Genomic DNA, 20,245 nt, shown 5'->3' on the forward strand with positions numbered 1-20,245 from the left:
AAAAAAAAAAAAAAAAAAGTGTGTTCCCTCAACCCTCCCCTGCCCAGTGCTGACCCTTTTTCCTGGTCTGGTTTCTCCACAGCTCTTTCCAGCACAGATTTCTTTCCTGTCTGTGTCCCTACTAGTAGAGCCAACACTCTGAGCTCAGGCAAGGGAGGTTTATTTTCCTCCTGTTTTTTTCCCTTGATGTATCTCCAATAGTTCTTATGAACTATTAGATGAAGTCTATAACTTCATAATATAGTTGTATATTAATAGTTTTAGATATGCTAATTTTGATATTTTAATTTTAGTTATAACCATAAGAGTAAAATTATATTTCCAACTCACAGTATCGATGTGTTACTATCATTATACAGAAATATAAATCCAAGTCACTGCTCTCCAGGACTCAATTTAATTTTAAAGTGTAGTTCTGCTGAGTTTGGTGATATACATCTATAATCCTGTCACTTGGAAAGTGGAGAGAGAAAATCAAGAGTTCTAGGTCATCCTTAGCTACACATGGAGCTTGAGGCCAGTCTAGGCTCCAGGAAGCCCTGTCTCAAACAAAAACAATAACAAAACCAAAACAACCCCTCCCCAGTTCATTCTTAGCAATGAGATCTACAACATGGCGGCTATCACTTTAAGTGATTAGATTGTTAAGTATCACTAACCCATTCTTGAATGTGCTAACAGTTCTGCCTGCTGGGCAGTAGTGGCAGCTGACTCCTTTAATCTCAGCACTCAGGAGGCAGCTGCAGGTGGACGGCTGAGTTTGAGGTCAGCCTGGTCTATAGACTAAGTTCCAGCACAGCCAAGGTCACAGAGAAACCCTGTTCTCAAAAACAACAACAACAGCAGCAGCAAAAACAACAAAAACAACAAAAAAACCAACAAAATAATAATAAAACAAATGGCTAGGCCCTACTGTAGGCTTCTACTCTGTTCTCAGCTGTCTTCCCACACAGCTACTTACTGCTGGGTTAATGCAAAAGGGGAACACTTGATGCATCACTCACCTGTTCAAACATGCAAATAGCTCCCAATTTCCTGTTTCATCAATCAGGCCCACATACCCTGCGGCCCTCCACTCTCTACCTCCAGTGTATCCCACACACCAGCCCTTTCCCAGACCTGCAACCCTCTCTCCCGGTCTCAGGCCTCCATCCCAATGACCCCTCCCATCCACCCCAGCCAGGGACCACCTCTGAAATCAGCATCACTGGGTACAGGCTCACAGCACATTGCCTGAACCTTCCTTAAGTTGTTACAGAACCTGGGTACCTTCCTTAAGTTGTTACACTCACTGGGTACAGGCTCACTGCCAGAACCTTCCTTAAGTTGTTACAGAACCTTGTTCTACACTAAAGCTCTGTCTTGGATCCCTATCAAACTATAGGTGCCTTAGGGACAAGGTCTTTTTTTCTAATGTCCCATACAGTATCTTTCCCAGGCTAAGGTTCTATTAACACACATTAAATTGAATGAAAAACAATTTCAACTCTAAGCCACAAGGAAGGACAAACTAATTGGTGTATTCGATTAAGTAACAGACAAGACAAGCCCCACTTGTGCTGGACACAACCAAGGCTACTTGCAAAATAAAGACCTGTGTGCAGGGAGCACGGGAAGAACAGAGTGGCCTGAGTGGCAAAGGTGTCTTGCCTTGAGACACTAAATGGAAGGACAGGCCTTCAAAATATTTCTCCCAGTGACTTGTTGGTTCTTAGTTTTGAAATTTAAAAAATTCTTCTTTCATTATAAAACACTCAAAGGTTAAACACTGACCATGAAGGAGAGACCGTACACATGCGTCCTCAGAGCCTACAACACAAAAAAGGCACTGAGAATGCTGATTTAGCCACTCACTCCTCATACTGATGGCTCTTTGGGTGCCTTAAAGGTCTTGCTGCTCCTTGCAGGTTCCAAACAGGTGGGGCAGGATACCCAAAGAACTTGAGCTGCCCTTTACTATGGATAGGAAGCAGGTTTACTGCAGTACTGACTGAATGACGTGTGACCTTCTGACATATGACAATATTTTTCCATCTGGAAGACTGTTTAACAAAGGGAAATTAATGCTGTGCTCATGAAAATAATAAACCATGGAAACATGATAAAAGAGAACACACCAGTCAGGTCTGAATTAAGACCAAATAAGAATTACTAATGGGGGCTGGCGAGATGGTTCAGCGGATAAGAGCACTGAGTTCAAGTCCCAGCAACCACATGGTGGCTCACAACCACCCGTAATGAGATATGACGCCCTTTTCTGGAGTATCTGAAGACAGCTACAATGTACCTATGTATAATAATAAATAAATCTTTGGGCCGGAGTGAGCAGAAGTCCTAAAAATTCAATTCCCAACAACCACATGAAGGCTCACAACCATCTATACAGCTACAGTGTACTCATAAACAGAAAAATAAATCTATCTTAAAAAAAAAAAAAAAGAATTACTAATGGACAGGATAACAGAGAAGATACCGAAATCCCTGAATTTGATATGTGCATAGCTTTGTATGGCATGATCACTTTGGAAATTAAGTACAGTGAATTGCCCAGCAGCAGAGCTCCCTACCACCAGAAGGGAATGATAGCAAGATGGACACGTAAGAGTTAAGTGAGAAGCAAGCCTCATTTCAATAACTCAGTTAACGTGGTTATGTTGGGTGAATGTCAAATCTTACAGGCCCTGTAAAAAGCAAGTGAGTAATTTAAATGGTTGAGAAGATATCTTCTTGCAATTATGACTACAAGACTCTAATCATTAGAATTTAACAAATCTTATGCAGCAGGTCTTCAGAAAGCCCAAGCAGCCAGAGCTATTAATAGAAAAGCCTAGAGCTATTCAAACTCAAGACAGAAGCAATGAAGCATAAGAGATAAGATAGTTTCTGTTGCATTCAGTGGAGTCATAACAGTTCAAGCTTTAAACTCACCCTCTTTGGAGTACAAGTCCGTTTCCTCTTTTTACATCATTCTCCATTCTTATTTTATTAAACAACATAGGACCATTTTCCACTGGAATATGTTTACTTGAGTTCTCTGTCACTCAAGAACAATCTGAATTACCTTCTTTTAAAGTCCACTTGATGGAGCCTGTCCTCTTGCTGACAGCATGCAAGCTTCCATCCAGGGTTGAAACAAACAACAAGGTTTCAGGCAGTGTTACTGTGCTGCCTCTTCCAAAACTCTGTAACGAGATAGAATGCCTTCATGTCAATCCACTCCTTCACCCTGGGCATGGATAATCAAACTCCTGCCCTCAAAATCTTCCTTCACATTACCATCCATCTTCCAGAGGAAGAAACCGAGGTTGGAGGGCCTATGTTCTCATCCAAGAGCACATCTCCTGACAAGAGCTGAGTCAACTTTATTCTAAGTGTTGGTCTTTCCCACAGATCGACGGGTCTGTATGCTAACATGACAAATCTGAAACAGCCATGGGCAGCTGCCCCTGAGACGGAGGGGTCAGGATGGTCAGCTCTCTGGCTTCCTTCTCTTGGGTCTTTTTTACTCTGTAAAACCTTAGCATGTTATAAGAATCCACAATAAAAAAAAAGAATAACAACTACCCATATGCCAGGAGATTTTTTTAAAGCAAAGAATTAGAGGAACACATTTAAAGTAAAATAGGAAATCAACCTTTATTATATAAAGTAGTATATATGCTAAAATATCAAAATCTGGGCCAGAGACATAGCGCAGCAGTAGAGAGCGTTCCCTTCCTCCAGAGGACCCTAGCTCAATTCCCAGCAGCCATGTTAGGCATTCGTAACAGCTTCGAATCCAGCCCCGAGGCTCTAATGCCCTCTCTTCTGGAACCCATGGGCTCCCATACTATGTGGCATACACATACATACATATATGTAAATACATTTTACAAAAAAAGATTGAAGAGCAATACACTTCAAAAAAGTCAAGATTCCAATGTAAATTGTAAGTTGAAGCTACTGTTATTGAGGAAATTGATAAAGATGAACTCCAAACTTTTCTTCACAATCAAAATACGGGGCGGGAGAGATGGCTCAGCAATTAAGAGCACTGACTGTTCTTCTGAATGTCCTGAGTTCAAATCCCAGCAACCGCATGGTGGCTCACAACCACCATAATGAGATCTGATGCCTTCTTCTGGTGTATGAAGACAGCTACAGTGTGCTTACATATAATAATAAATAAATCTTTAAAAAAAAACTGAGAAAATACAATTTAAAGTCTATATCTTTCAATAAATTATGAAAAATTATTCAACAAATTATGAAAATAGAGGGCCGGGTGTGGTAGTTTGTGCCTATGGTCCCAGAACTTTATAGGATAATACGAGAGAATTATGATCCACCTGGGCTACATAGCCAGGAACCTTCTCAAATAAAACAATAATAAGATTTTTAAAGTTATTTTATTTATAGTTTTAAAAAAATTATATGTAGGACTGTCTTGCCTAAATGTATGTAAGTGTACCACATGGGGGCCTGGTATCTGCAGAGGCCAGGAGAAGACACCAAATCCTGGAACTGGGATTACAGATGGATGTGAATTTGAGTGCTGGGTCCCACCTTGAGTCTTCTACAAAAGCAGACAATACTCTTAACCACTAAACCATTTCTCCAGTTCCCAAGATAAAAATGCTAAAACAGAATATTTTAGGCCTGGGAACATAGCTCAGTGGTAGAGCAGTTGTGTAAAGCTCCCAGTTTAAATCCTAGTAGTAAAAAATGAGATTAAAAAAAAAAATCTAACGAGGAACTCAGCAGTTAAGACTGCCTGCTGCTCTTGCAAAGAATCTGAGTTCAGGTCTCAGTGCCCACACTGGGCAGCTCACAGTTTTCTGTACCTCCAGCTCCAGGAGACTCTATAATCTCTGCACGCCACAGGCATCTGCATTCACATGCACATACCCATACACACAATGTCACATCTAAAGACTGGGAAAATTATCTTTATCATCCATTGCTAGTAACAGAGAGAAACATTAGTATAAGCTTTCTTTTTTTTTTTTTCCCCCTTTTGGTTTTTGGTTTTTCGAGACAGGGTTTCTCTGTGTAGCCCTGGCTGTCCTGGAACTCACTCTGTAGACCAGGCTGGCCTCGAACTCAGAAATCTGCCTGCCTCTGCCTCCCGAGTGCTGGGATTAAAGGCATGTGCCACCACGCCCAGCAGTATAAGCTTTCTTTAAACAGAGTTTATTTAGAGGCTGGAGAGATGCCTTACTGGTTAAGAGCACTGACTGCTCTTCAAGAAGACTGGGGTTCAATTCCCAACACCCATATGGCAGTTCACAACTGTAACTCCAAGATCTGACACTCTTACACGGACATACATGCAGGCAAAACACCAATGCAGATATACAGAAATAAGTATTTTAAAAAAGAATTTACTTAAAGTGAAGTGACATTTCATACTTGTGTATCACTGCACGTTGCTCATATCCACTCACTCATATCCCTTTTTCCTTGTTTCAACCCAACATGCGTATGCGCGCGCGCACACACACACACACACACACACACTCACAGAGAGAGTTGCTCCTTCCATCCCTCAAATGGCTCTATAAGAAAGCATAGGTCCATCAGATTTTAGATACATGTTTCAATTTCTAAAGAAAAAGTTCCTGATACAGAAACATCTCTGAGCACAGTGACCCTATATGTATTTTTTAGAACTCAATTTTCTAATGTTTAAAAAGCTGAAACAAACTGAAACATATCTCAACAACAAATGTTGCATGTGTCATTAACAGACCTTAAGAGAAATCTATGATACAGAAAAATGATTATATACATTCGCCAGTGAAAAAAATACAGAAGCCAAATCTTGGTGTGCACTATGGAGTCTGGTGTCCTCTGGCTTTGCTAGGATCTGTACCCTCACCACAGGGTTTCTATAGGAGCTGTCACAAGTAATCACATAGATGACAGTTGATAGTTTCCTAGAAAAAGCTGCTCCTTGAGATGGGCCCCAATTGGCTTTTCTTTTCTTTTTTTCACTAGGTTATCCTACAATTTATCTAGTTCGTGTGTGTGTGTGTGTGTGTGTGTGTGTGTGTGTGTGCGCACGCGAGCGCGCGTGTATTTGGGGTAGGAGAGTCTTGAATTTAAGCAGGTCAACAATGCTTGCTTAAACTGTAGCATCTGAACTTTGGTGTAAGCACTCTTTTTAGAACGAGTTTAACTGTCTTTTCATGTTCATGTTAAAAACAGAAGGGTCGGGCAGTTACTTGTGAAAGGGAGCCTGGCACCAGAATGGTCACTCTCTTAAAAACCTTAAAGGATTGGCCCAGAGGGTTCTCTTTAGGGCAGCCTGAGGCAGCAGGACAAGCACTCCAGGCCCGGTACTCCATTCCCCACATCAGGGGGTGATGTTGGGAGTGGCTGCCAGCAGTGCTGGCCTGGAGGGCAGGAGGTGCAGCCCTTGATTTGATATGGCCCAGCCTTCTTTCTGGGAGGGGAGAAAGAGCCAACTTTACTACTGCCCAGGGAATCTGTTATCTGTGCAGGGCCTCAAGTTTGAGGACGAAGAGCCAGCTTTTAATTCTACCCGAGGAACCCGGAAATAAGACTAAGAGAGAAACCACAGAAGCCTCAAGGATGGCAACTGTCCTATCTGACAATCCAAAGGTCACTGTTTGGGAATGGTTGAAATCATTTTAGCTCCCAAGGTCCAGAGGGTAACAAGCTACAAGTGGAGCTGCCTTCCCCTGTCATGAGAAAACTGCATGGCACACAGCAAACAGCTATCACAGGAATAACCACTTTGTAAAACCAGTCCAGCTGGCTGAAGTAGAAAATAATAAACTTGGTAGAGTTTTGTAGCTTTTAACCATATGGAAAAATATGGATGAGAGAAAGAGACAAAAGGAAATCTGAGGAGAAACCCTGTTCAAAGATGGAGAGAGAATGCTTGCCCTCCATCATTCCCTGGACCTCAGCAAGAAGGGCTTTCCTTAAGCTCAAAGACACTTCTGCCCTTAGAACAAAGTCCTCTTTGTGTAAATTTGCTACAACTAGGTTTCTGTTACTTATACCAAACAGTGCATACCCTCCCCCACCTACTTTTATTTTTAAAAAAGCGAGTGGTGGGTCTTTAAGAGATGCTTGGCTGGTAAGAGCACATGCTGTTCTCAGAGGACCTGAGGTTCCGGTCCCAGAACCCACATGGCAGCTTACAACCTTCAGTAACTCCATTCCCAAGGGATTTAGTGTTCTCTTCTGGCCTATGTAGGCACCAAATATCTATGTAGTATATATACATACACTCAGGCAAAACCCTCACACACATAAACAAAAATAAATAAAAACAGAGGAGGTGGCTGAGGAGGTGGCTGAGGAGGTAAGGGTTTTTGCCACCAAGCCTGATGACCTGAGTTCAATTCCCAGTATCCACAGAGTGGAGGGAGAGAACTGTTCCTGCGAGCTGTCCTCTGACTTCCACATACAGTACTAGGGAAAAAAAAAAAAAGCAAGACTTGATTTAAACACACACACACACACAAAAGCTGGGCAGTGGTGGCCAACGCCTTTAATCCTAGCACCTAGGGATGGGGGTGGGAGGGTGGGGTAGAAGAAGACAGATCTCAGAAGCCAGCCTGAGTTTCAGGACAGTCAGAGGTAAAACAGAGAATCCATGTATTGAAAAAAACAAAAGACAACAAAAACAAACCAAACAAACCAAAAACACCTACAGAGGAAAAATATGACAATATTATAACACTATTATTTTCTCCTTTATTTTCTGAAATTTTAATAATATGATCATGTAATTTGCAACAAGTCTTTCATAGACTAGAAAGAAAAATACAAGTTTGCAGGTGGGAAAGAAGCTTACACTAATGTAAGCACCTGAGCTCAGGGGGCACACTTTCAATTTCAGGATTGAAATCGGCAGTTGTACCAACTTTGATTATTAGTCACCAAAAGCAGCAAGGCTTAGAGAGACAAAAGTCTCCCAATCCGATCAAGAGCATCTGAGAACAAGAGAGCTGGCACTATTTACTACTGAAGCGCATTGCAGCACAGGAAATGCCCCAGATATCTCATCACAGTAGTAGAATTTAAAACACTCCACAGGGTTGGAGAAGAGACTCAAATACGAGTGTCTCTTCTAGAGGTTCTGCATTCAATTCCCAGCAACCACATGGTGACTTACGACAGTCTATAACAGAATCTGATGCCCTCTCTTGACTTGCATGAACAGAGCACTCCTGTATATATAAATAAATAAACCTTAAAAACAAAAGCACTTGAACATCGGTGCTCCTTTACTACTAGTGTGGAGACAAAAGCCACCTAGTTTGAATATCTTGGAAACACAGGAAAAGCAATTGTCTGTGGTTGACTGGTGAACCGAAATAAACCCCTCATCATACAACTAGCATACTCTTCCAAAAAAAAAAAACAAAACTCAAAAAAACCCCCAAGGTTTGAAGAGAAGGAGGATTAGTAACTGAGCTCTTGCCCAGGTACATGTCCACAGGAGCCTCACAACCCTGCCAAGCTTGACAAGTTTTGTTCTTAACTGATTCAATTTGGGTGCCCCTGGGGAGCCACTATAATTCTAGCGCTCTCTCTCTCTCTCTCTCTCTCTCTCTCTCTCTCTCTCTCTCTCTCTCCCATCCCCCCATCCCTGAGATAGAGTCTCTCTATGTAGTCTGTCATACTGTCATAAGTATGTATTATAAATTTCCTGGTGTTTCAAAACCTCAAGCATAATTTATCCCTCCCTTTAAGATAGAGTTTTACATAGCGCAGGCTGGCTTTGGACTCTATATAGCGAATAATAATCCTGTTCCTCCCATCTCTAGTTTATGTGGTGCTAGAATCAAAACCTAGGGCTTCATATGTCCTAGGGAAACACTATCAACTGAGCTACTCCCCCAGAAGTTCAGCAATTTTCTTAAACATGAAAATACCAGTCTCTAAATATAGTTGCTGTAACTAACATGAATTAAATATGTTCCTAGATGCCTTTTATGATACTGATCACAGTCAAGAACTATTTGTACCTGAACACTGAAAAGCACTGCTTCATGATAATGAACTTGCCCATTACCTCTGCCTAGCCATTTCAGACTTCAGTACTTTTTTTTCTACAACAGATGAAAAACAGGAACAGACTCTACAGCTATACATGCTAGTTTCCAGAGGGCCTGAAAATAGAACAAGGTCAAACTTACATCTGCTTTATGTTCTCTGGAAACTGATGTTTAAAACTAATACATATATCCTCCTGGATTGAAGATGGCTCTAGAAAGAGACCAGCAAGGAAACTTGTAGTGGGTTAGAATGACAGGGACAAGTACTTTAGTCTACCATAAAACTGAACATCTACCACTGCCCAAAGGCACCAGGCTCTGTCCAAACAGTTCCTCTCATAAAAGGTGACACAAATCACTTTGGAAATTCCCAGCCTTTGAAATAATCTATGCTTGATGCAAATGTACTGTCCCACTTATAAGACTGCAGCATAAAGAGGACTACAATTGCTGTTCCACTTATAAAACTCCCCAACACACACATATTCGTATACTTTCTCTTCTCGCTCGCTCTCGCGCTCTCTCTCTCTCTCTCTCTCTCTCTCTCTCTCTCTCTCTCTCTCTCTCTCTCTCGGAACCTATGACCAGCCATGAACAATCAATCTGCCTTCTGCAGTACAAGGACTCCTCAGGGTTTTTCTAGTCAGCTTGTTCCATCGGTGAAGATCAAGCAAAGGAATTTTAAAAAGTTCATCTGGGGGTCTAGAGAGATGCTCAGTGGTTAAGAGCACTCTGGCTGCTCTTACAGAAAACATAGGTCCAATTCACAGCACCCACATGGTGACTAACAACATCTATTACATCAGTTCTAACTCCCTCTTCTGACTTCTCAGAGCACCAGGCACACAAGTGGTACACAGATATACATAGAGGCAAAACACCTATACACATAAAATAATTTTCTTTAAAAAACAGTTTCTTTTGGTGGGGTGAAGATATAGCCTAGTTGGTATAGTGCTTGTCTAGCATATATGAAGCCCTGGGTTGGATCCATAGTACCACATAAACCAGACAGTGAAGAATGGCTATTATTCCAACCACCTGGGAAGTAGGGGCCAAAGTTATTCTTGGCCACTGAGGAAGTTTGAGGCCAACCAAGGAACAGGAGACTCTAGCCTCTAAACAAACTAGAAACAGACAGAGCCCATTTTGGTTCACTAATGTACGCACAGTACAGGGTTACAGGTAAGACATGAAATAAGTAGGCCAGTGAGACATATCAAATTTCCAAAGTGTTTTGTTTTACTACCCAGTTTGTACATATAAACTCTTGAAAGCAATTAGATCTGCATATCTCTAAATGAAGAATAATTAATTTTAATTTTAAGTGAATGAAAATGTACTGAAGAATGAGAGTTTGTAATTATTAGCTCTAACAGTAATGCTCAGAAGTAGGAAGGGTATTTTCCAAAGGGCAGACAAGACAAGACCTTGCATGTTTATGCAGCACAGATAGACAGCGTGTGGTGGATGACAAAGCAGAGGTCAATAACAAATAAGCTGTATTATTCTTTCTTAGATGAAGTCTTGCTGTATTAGCACAAATACTCTTTTTTTAAAAAAATGTTTTTAAGGGCTGGAGAGATGGTTCAGCAGTTAAGAGTACTGCCTGCTCTTCCAGAGAACCCAAGTTTAATTTCCAGCACCACATAGCAGCTCACTATTGTCTGTAACTCCTGTTCCAGGGGAACAGGAAATTGGAAATTTGGAAATTCCCAGCCTTTGAAGTAATCTATGCTTGATGCAAATGTACTGTCCCACTTATAAGACTGCAGCATAAAGAGGACTACGTAATTGCTGTTCCATTTATAAAATCCCCAACACATTCTCTCTCTCTCTCTCTCTCTCTCTCTCTCTCTCTCTCTCTCTCTCTCTCTGCACCCCCCCCCCCATAGAGGATTCAGATTAAGTTCCCAGGACCCACATGGTGGCTTACAAACACCTCCAACCTCCAGTTCCAGAGACTCCTACTCCCTCTTCTGGCCTCTTCAGATACCAGGCATAGATGTGGTACACATACATAAGAGTATTTACACACACATATAAAAATAAGTCTTCTCCATTAAAAAAGAAGAGAATTACAACCTGGACACACTGATTTTTTTTTTCCTCTTTAGACAGGGTTTCTCTGTGTATCACTGGCTGTCCTGAAACTCACTCTGTGGACCAGACTGGCCTCAAACTCAGAGATCCACCTGCCTCTGCCTCTGGAGTGCTGGGATTAAAGGCGTTTGTCACCAGCCCAAATTCACTGATTTTCAAGAATATCAGAAACATTTCTAGTGTACCTCCACAGACTCCAGTCCTGTAGTGCTTTAAATAAATAAGTAAACAAATTAACTACCTAAATTAAATAAAACACCTGTAGAGCATGTTAATCCAGCAAGAAATTCCTCAGAGTAGTGTCCTATAACAGAGGACCTTGATAAGCATTAAAAGATATTTTAGGGGCTAGAGAAACGGATTACTGGTTAAGAGCACTGACTGCTCTTCCAGAGATCCTGAGTTCAATTCCCAGCAACCACATGGTGGTTTAAAAAAAAAAGAGAGAGAGAGATAATTTAAAGAACATTTGTATCTACAATTCTGTTTGTACAATATTACCTCTTATAAATGCAAACAAGCCTGGATATTGGAGAGTCTAGTTGCTTTATAAAAGTACTCAGCAGAGCCTGGCAGTGGTGGTGCACGCCTTTAATTCCAGCACTTGGGAGGCAGTGGCAGGTGGATTTCTGAGTTCGAGGCCAGCCTGGTCTACAAAGTGAATTCCAGGACAGCCAGAGCTATACAGAGAAATCCTGCCTCGAAAAACCAAAAAAAAAAAAAAAAAAGACTCAGCAGAATTCAATCATTTTGTCATTTAATCACATGTAAGAGACTGTGTCCAAAAAAGGCCAAAAGGGCATCAAAAATTCACAGCAGGCTAGGAAGATGGTTCAACAAGTAAAGGCTCCTGATACTGAGCCTGATACCTGAGTTTGATCTTTAGCACCCATAGAATAAAAGAGAAGAACCAATCCCTGCAAGCTGCCCTCTGACTTCCACACACATGCCCAAACATCATTCATATGCACATAACTATGATAAATAAAATACTTTAAAAAAATAACACAAGGCAAGGAGGCACACTCACCACAACAGCATGAGACAGAAATCAGTGTCTGGTAAGAGTACAAATCTATTACACAAAGCCCTCTCTATGCCAAGGAAAGCCCACCTGATCCACAGAGGACCAAGCATCTAGTGCAGCCCCCAAGAAAAAGGGCTAAATTCTCAAGCAGAAGGTCTGCCTTTAGGTAAAGGCTTGTTAACACAAAATATTTATTTTAATCCAACGCTGTTCTCCAATCCCATCTCATTCAAATATCTGATCCAACAGCAAAAACAAAAACAAACTGCAGAATCACAACACTGGTGATGGTAAGAGACTTTTCTAGCTTCCTCGTGTCTACTTTTAATGAGCTTCATTATGCCCAGTTTTAAGGATTCCAGAACAATCCTAAATCATTCCAAATTCTGTCATGTCGAGTTTACCTGTACTGTCAGCAATAGGCCATCAACCATTCAGTTCCTTCTGGTCAGCCCACTGCCTGCTCCATTTCCTGAGTTTAGTAAAGGTAACAATGGCATTTGCTTTGGATAGGAGTCAGGTGTCTCACTGGGGAGGCAGTAAAGGGCAAGGCCTAACTGAACATACTGTGTGGTTTCCAATGAAGCAGCTGAGAGAGTTAAACTAGAATTTGTGGCAATTTTAGGGTGTGGTGTAATTAACCACCACCCAAGACAGTTCCAACTCCTCAGTTCAGTTCAGGCTATCCCTCTGCTTCACCAGATAGATCTGATAGAAGGCACTTCCTAAGTCCACTTCATTCCTGAGCACAAAGGTGGCTGCTTTCACAACAGGTGACTGTGTCCCACTAACCAGCTGTAGGGCCCAAGGCTCAGTCCAAGTTCTGTCATTTGTAGTTCTGCTTGCCTTCATGGTCCTTCTGCCACACTGGAGAATGGACCAGAAAACACAGCCTTGTTCTTAGGATGCTATCAAATCTCTGAGGTGCCTGAGGAGTATTGGAGATCTAGGCAACATTACTTATTTTATAGATACAAAAACAAAACCCAGGGTGATACAACTTAGCAGCTGAGCCTTACTGTGCAGATGTGGCCACTGCTTTCCCACTGTCTTCAGTAAAGAGAAATGACTGCAATTTAGCCCTGGTAACAATTAAGAAATTGGCCAGGTTTACTTATCCTAATGGAGAACCAGCTCAATCTAGACTAATAAAGAACTGATTAGACTACAAACATGTAAGATGCACCAATCTTACATCTATAAAACCAAACTCCTCTTGAATATGGATATTCATGTACAGTTTAACCTAGTATTAGAGTGCTCATGTAGAAACCCCAAAGGGAAAATAAGTCTCAATTACACAGCAACATTTTCAGTCCTTATAATAATCTGAAGTTGTCAATTTTGATCTTTACACTTCCCTAGAGATTCCTTGGGGCAGAGGGAGTGGAAAGGGAAGAGGTCAAAGAGAAAGTAGGTAAGTGCTCCAGTTAAATTTAAATTATCTACAAACAACTGTATTTATGACATAATTGCCACCTACGCTTGCCAGATGTTGCCAAGCATCATGATAAAAGTTAAACAGCATGAAACAGTCTGGCTCAGACACCTGGCCAGACCCCAGCAGAATCCCCCAGGTCTGAAATAACACTAGCAGGTTATCCACCTCTAACAACTTGTCCACAGCAGCATTTTCCTCTCTAGTTAGCTGGATCGATTTAATCATCCACACAGCACAGATCAAACAGCAGAGTTGTTCATGCTCCTGAGATATATAATTTTTAAGATGAAAGGACCAAAACATCACCTTCCCAACCCTCTCATTGCACTGGGAAGAAATCAAGGCCCTCAGAGGTGAAGTGACTTGCCCAAGTCACCACAGACAATTAACCATAGACACAGGGCAGGCTCAAAGCTCCACCTCCCAATCTGGTCTTTTGCCCACTGTCCCTGAACTATAATCTTACTACTTTAAGTAATAGTTCTCCAAGAGCCATAAGCCTACATTATTTCAGGTCTGAACCTCCCCCTCGGAACCCTAGTGGGATGGATGAGGGTCAGCATTCTACTTTGGTATATGTTTAGATGTCTTGAAGGAGACTATAATATAATTTATAGATTCTCTAAAGGTACGTACTATATCACATAGCACAGCAAATTAGACAAGGTAAAGTCTTTTTTTGTTTTGGGGCTTTTTTTTTTTAAGTGTGTGTAGGGTTTTGCCTGCATGGGAAGTCTATGCCTGGTGCCTGAGGAGGTCAGAAAATGGCATTGAAACTGTAGTAATAGATGATTATTAGCCGTCATGAAGGTACTGGAAACTGAACCTGGGTCCTCTGGAAGAGCAGTCAAGTGCTCTTAACCACTAAGACATCTCTCCAGCAGCTAGGGTGAGGTCTTTAAAAAAAAAAAAATGCTCTTAGATGAAAATTCCTGAGATCCTACTGACCATGTAAGTCGGTGGGGTAATACCTCAAAAAGTCATAGCCTTAATTATCATAAAAACTTCCTATAGCACACACCGATCCGATCCAGACCTTTTCCTAATTAAAAAAAAAAGTATGTTTTAGATGACATCAAAATGTATACACTTGAAGTGTACAACTCAGTAGCAGGTAAAGGCGTTTGTCTGAAATCAATCCCATGAACCCACCCACAGACAGAAGGAGAGAATCCAGGCCTCTGAGCTCTGAATGCATGCATGCATAGGCATGTACACAGACAGACTCACATGCACACACAATTAATTAAAAACACTCTTCAAAGACACGAAATCCCGCTCTTAACCGTAGCCGCCACGCTGTAAAGCACGCCTCTTGAACAGCCCGGCTCTATTGTCTATAAAGGTCTCTGCTGTGAGAGGATGAGAGCGCAGTCACTGCTTACTGCTTTGATGAAACCAGTTACTCTATTAATGTCACTTAATGTCACTGCACATGAGGAAATGCACATTACTGACTAGTATGAGACAACTTACTTCTACAGCAAGAATCATGTTAACAATCACAAATTGATGAGCTTCCCAAAGTAAATTATGCCTTCTGTTTCACTAGAAGGAATAAAATGCTTACACAAAAGGAGGATATCAAACACTGACATTGCTTGTGGAGAAAGTTTTATTGCCAGCTGGCTGTGATGGCATATGCCTGTAATCTCAGCACTTGAATGCTAAAGGAGGGAGGACTGGCAATTCAAATCCAACATTGGCACTGCAATGAGTATAAGCAAGCCTGGGCTGCATAAGACTTGTCTCTGGGTAGTAGGGAACTGTGGAGATAGTTCAATGGGTAGAGTGCTTGCTGTACCAGCATAAGGATCTGAGTTCAGCTCCTTAGCACCTATGTAAAAGCCAGGTGTAGCCTGGCAGTGGTGGTGCACGTCTTTAATCCCAGCACTCAGGAGGCAGAGGCAGGCGGATTTCTGAGTTCGAGGCCAGCCTGGTCTACAAAGTGAGTTCCAGGACAGCTAGGGGAACACAGAGAAACCCTGTCTCGAAAAACCAAAAAACAATAAAATTAAAATAAAATAAAATAATTTAAAAAGCCAGGTGTAGCAGTCCACTCCTGTAACCCCAGTACTAGGGGGCAGAGACACATGGCTCACTGTCCAGCTAATCTAGCCAAAACAGTGAGTTCTGGGTCCAGTGAAAGATCCTATTTCAAAAAGTATGCTGGAGAAAAAAATAAAGGAAGACATTCAATGTTGACATCTGGCTTCTACAAATGCATGCACAGATGAGTACATACACCATATATACATACACATACCTCTCTCCCTCCCTCCCTCCCTGCCTCCTTCCCTCCCTCCCTCCCCCCCCACAAATTTATACCATCAGATTCTCTCATTTCAACATGGGTTTCTCATATATTCAGACAGACAGGTAAGCATAAAAACTGCTTGGAAGACTATGTTAGAACAACCAAATCTACAGACCCGTGGCTTTTACATGGACCAAGTGGCATGGAGCACCACTGCCTTCTCTAACTTATCAAGGGGTAGGCAGGAAACAGAAGCAGGATGGAGTAACCACAGGAGACAGCGAGCCTCTGCTCTAAAAAGAAACAATAGGTTCAAAAAGTGTCTTTCCAAAAAGTTAAATTAGGGGAAAATGGCTGTCCAGAGCATGGATGGAGGAGGGGATACACTCTTCACAGGACACATTCTCCCATGACTCTCTCTTCCTAATGTTCATCTTCAGGTTCTGTATACTCTGGAGGTCATCTAGTCTTCTCTACTGCCAACTTCTATGGGTCCTGGGCATCTGCACTGTGAGGCAAGGACACTAATCTTCTAAGTTTTGTTGTTTTATTTCCTCCTCTTCAAAACTGAGAAATATCAACTTCTCTCTAACTGTCGAGAAGGAAAACAAATATTAAGAATTCCAAAGTGGCTGGGCAGTAGTGGCACGTGCCTTTAATCCCAGCACTTGGGAGGCAGAAGCAGGTGGATTTCTGAATTGGAGGCCAGGCTGGTCTACAGAGTGAGTTCCAGGACAGCCAGGGCTACACAGAAAAATCCTGTCTCAAAGAAAAAAACTTCCAAGGTGAGGATATGGCTTAGTTGGTACAGTGCCACTCTAGAATGCAGAAGCCATGGGTAGGATCAACACCGTTCTCTCATAGTTTGAGAACAGCCTGGGATACATTTGAGATTTCTGTCTCAAAAATTAATTTAATTACTTAAAATAGAAAAAAAATTTTAAAAATTCAAAGGAAGAGTTGTATAAATGTAACAAAGAACATTTGACAAAGAATATTGGTAGCAGCCAAGGATATCTTCAGAAAGCAAATAAAACTCAAAAACCTGATTATCCACTGTATCTCAAACAGTGGTTACTCCCATCTCTCGTGGACAGACATCAGCAGTACAATAGACGGTACTGCCAGAGAGAAGCTAGGAAGAGGAAGGGAAGAAAAACGTGTTTGTTTTGTGGTGTTTAAGGAAAAGTTCAAGCAGTGAAAAGATTCTTGAAGAGATTCTTACCAGATACCACTCCATTTTATATCCTGTTATCAATAGGAAAGTAGATTCTAATAGGATAGAAGATAGATATCCTATCGATAACCCTGAGTTATTATTTACTGTGTTTCATCTAGGCTGCTCTTAACTCCAATTGGCCAGTTCTCAGGGCCACATTTTCTTGATTTCTAATTCATTGTCTTTCTCCTCTCTTCACCTTCTCTCTCTCTCCTCCTGGTCTCCTCCGACCTTTCCTCCCCTTGCCCGGAACACCAAGCACCACCGATCTCAATTCTGTCCAGCTATAGGCATCTTTATTTACCCATCAGAAGTAACTTGATCTCGGGGGCCTGCACTTAGCATTACAATACTTAACAACAGACCAAACCTCAGCAGTGGTGGTGCACGCTTTTAATGCCAGCACTCAGGAGGCAGAAGCAGATAGTTCTGAGTTCAAAGTAAGCAAATTCTAGGAAAGCCAGTGGCTACACAGAGAAGCTCTGAAACTCTGTCGGGTAGTGGGGGGTTGGGAGGGAGGAGGAGGGAGAGGAGGAGGAGGAGGAGGAGGAGGAGGAGGAAGAAGAAGAAGAAGAAGAACAACAACAACAACAACAACAATGGTATGTTGTATAAAGTGTTTCTAGGTTTTATATCCTGGGATTGCATTTCAACCACCTAGAAACACTTTATACAACATACCATTGTTGTTGTTGTTGTTGTTAAAGCTTATTGTAAAAAAGAAATGCTGTGTGTGTGTGTGTGTCCTTTATCTGGGAAATAAATGGTTGAAGATGGGGTAGAAACCGGATTGGAATTAAAAATTTCTACAATACCACCACACCTGATCATACCATTGTCTGATAATGCTGGACAAGTAAAAAGATATCTACTAGTACAACATAGAGCCTGATCATTGTGCTATGGTTGTTAAAAGACCAGAATTTGGAGCCAGACTACCAGTGAGCAACACCTGCTTTGGTTTTGTCACCTATAAAATCGGTGTAAATAATACATAAAACTCTGAAGCACTTAGAGAAATTATACACACACATATATTTTTTTTCACAGCACACAAAGACAATTTATTAAAAAACTTATAATAACAAAACACAATAATTACCATTACAAAAGAGGGTTAGGGTTAGGGTAGGAGTTTATTATCCATTAAAAAGTCAGAGCAGCTGGGGTTGGAGAGATGCCTCAGTGGTTGAGAGCACCGACTGCTCTTCCAGAGGACCCGGGTTAAATTTCCAAGTTCAAATCCCAGTAACCACATGGCAGCTCACAATTCTAACTCCAAGATCCGACATTCTTACATAGACACACATGCAGGTAAACAGCAATGCACATTAAATAAATAAATAAATAAATAAATAAATAAACAAATAAATATCAGAGCAATCAATTTTACAAACAAAAAACAACAAGGTGCTTTGGTAAGTACTATGAGACAGGAGTCACAGAAGTGTCACAGAAGACAGATTCAGTCTTTTGATGGGTGAGTTGGGCTTTGAGAGTGAAGATTTCATGTCAAAGGTTTTCTTCAGTTAATATCCACAGAGAGGAAAGGAAGAGCTACCTAGGCAGTGGACAAAGCCTGTGCAGAGGCCATGAGACTGAAAATAATCTGTATTTAAGGACCTCTAGGACCAGTATGGTTGAAGAGAAAAAGCTTGCACTTACAGAGTGGGCCACAAAGGCCAGAATCAATGAGACATGCCTAGTTGGTTATTTATCTACCTATGCCCCACAGGAGCAGCAGGACCATGTGCTGCTGTGACACTGGGAAACCCCACTCTTGAAGAATGAAGCACTCCACACACCAACCGTGATATCTGTGGGCACATAATGGGAGTCCTCCTTCATGTTTTAATTTACACTAATACTATATTATTGTTGCTTAGCTGGTTGTAGACTTTAAAAACAACACAGTAAAACTTCATGGGAAAGCTTAAAGGGGCCTTGTGGTAGACCCCAACTCAAGGTCTGCTTTCTAAGACCCCATGTCTAAGAGTCTTCTCTGGTCAGCCACCTCACATGAGATCAGAATGATTGTTAAACCTGCTCCTTTCTTCTGAATCAGCCCATGTGTCTCTATGGTACTTGCACCCATTCTAGGATGGCTTTTACCACAATAGAGAAATCTAGAACCCCACAGACTAAGAGAAGTCACTGAATCATGGCCTCCATTACTCAAGGAGGTTGGCAAGGACTTATAGGATGTACCAATCTCTTCCAGGCACTCCCTGCCTCCCTCAGCTTCCTGTTGGCTGACTCTTGAGTTTCTCTTACTTGCTAGTCCACTTATTTCAACTCCACTCTGACTGGTCTCTTAGCTTTATCCTATACATGTACAGAAAGAGGCTTGTTATGAAGAACCCCCAAAGCTTACAAAGCTCCTGTCTTCAAGGAGTCGATCACTTAACAGAGGAATCATGTAAGACAATGAAAAAGCATGCTCCACCACAGTGCCTCCAATCTTCAAAGCCTCTCTACCTTCCTGGGTCAGGTCCTCACACTCCTGTGCCAAACTCAAATGTGTTCATTTGACTCCAACCAAAACTTGACTAATCCTCTCAAAATCTTAGTTCAAAAAACACAGAGCTGCTGGGCATGGCGGTGCTCATCTTTAACCCCAGCACTCATGAGGCAGAGATAGGCAGATCTCCGAGTTTGAGAACAGCTCAGTGGACGTAGGCCAGTCAAGGCTATGTACTGAGACTTGTCTTATAAACTAAAACAAAACAAAATAGCAAGGTTTGGGGATAGCCCCATGGACCATCAAGGTCTGGGGATAGCCCCATGAACCTGGCCTAGACTTTCTTTGTTTGTGAGGGAGAGGACTGAATGAAGAAGGTGCTGTGGGACGCACTGGTGTGTCCTAGCCTGGGCTCTGAGTAGGGCATTCCACTTCTATTGGGGAAGAAGAGTGGGCTGGATGGAACCTTTTAGCTCCACTGTGCAAGTACCCATAATTTACCAGAGCTTTGCCTCCCTCAAGCTTTGCTCAATGTTCTCCTAGCCTCAGCGCATTAAACCACATCCAAAATCCACATAGAGTCTGTAGAAGTCTTGACGCCTTTAAACACAGTCGTTTGAATCCGTGCCACACCCTGGCATCTCCTTTTATCTCGAAATATTGCAACACTGGATATTAGTAATTATCTGATTCATTTTAAGGTAGGGTAGGGAAAGA

General features: G+C 41.8%; 1 protein-coding gene across 1 annotated transcript in view; it reads right to left on the reverse strand.

Moving 5' to 3' along the window:
- Window positions 1-20,245, reverse strand: part of Ern1 (endoplasmic reticulum to nucleus signaling 1) — a 95,494-nt gene that overhangs the window by 61,733 nt on the left and 13,516 nt on the right. Inside the window, exon 2 of the mRNA XM_021211839.2 lies at window positions 3,062-3,182. Within this exon, the coding sequence (XP_021067498.1) occupies window positions 3,062-3,182 (121 nt within the window). The remainder of the gene's footprint in view (window positions 1-3,061; window positions 3,183-20,245) is intronic.

This window comes from Mus pahari, chromosome 14 (assembly GCF_900095145.1).
Source record: "Mus pahari chromosome 14, PAHARI_EIJ_v1.1, whole genome shotgun sequence".
Lineage (NCBI taxonomy): Eukaryota > Metazoa > Chordata > Mammalia > Rodentia > Muridae > Mus > Mus pahari.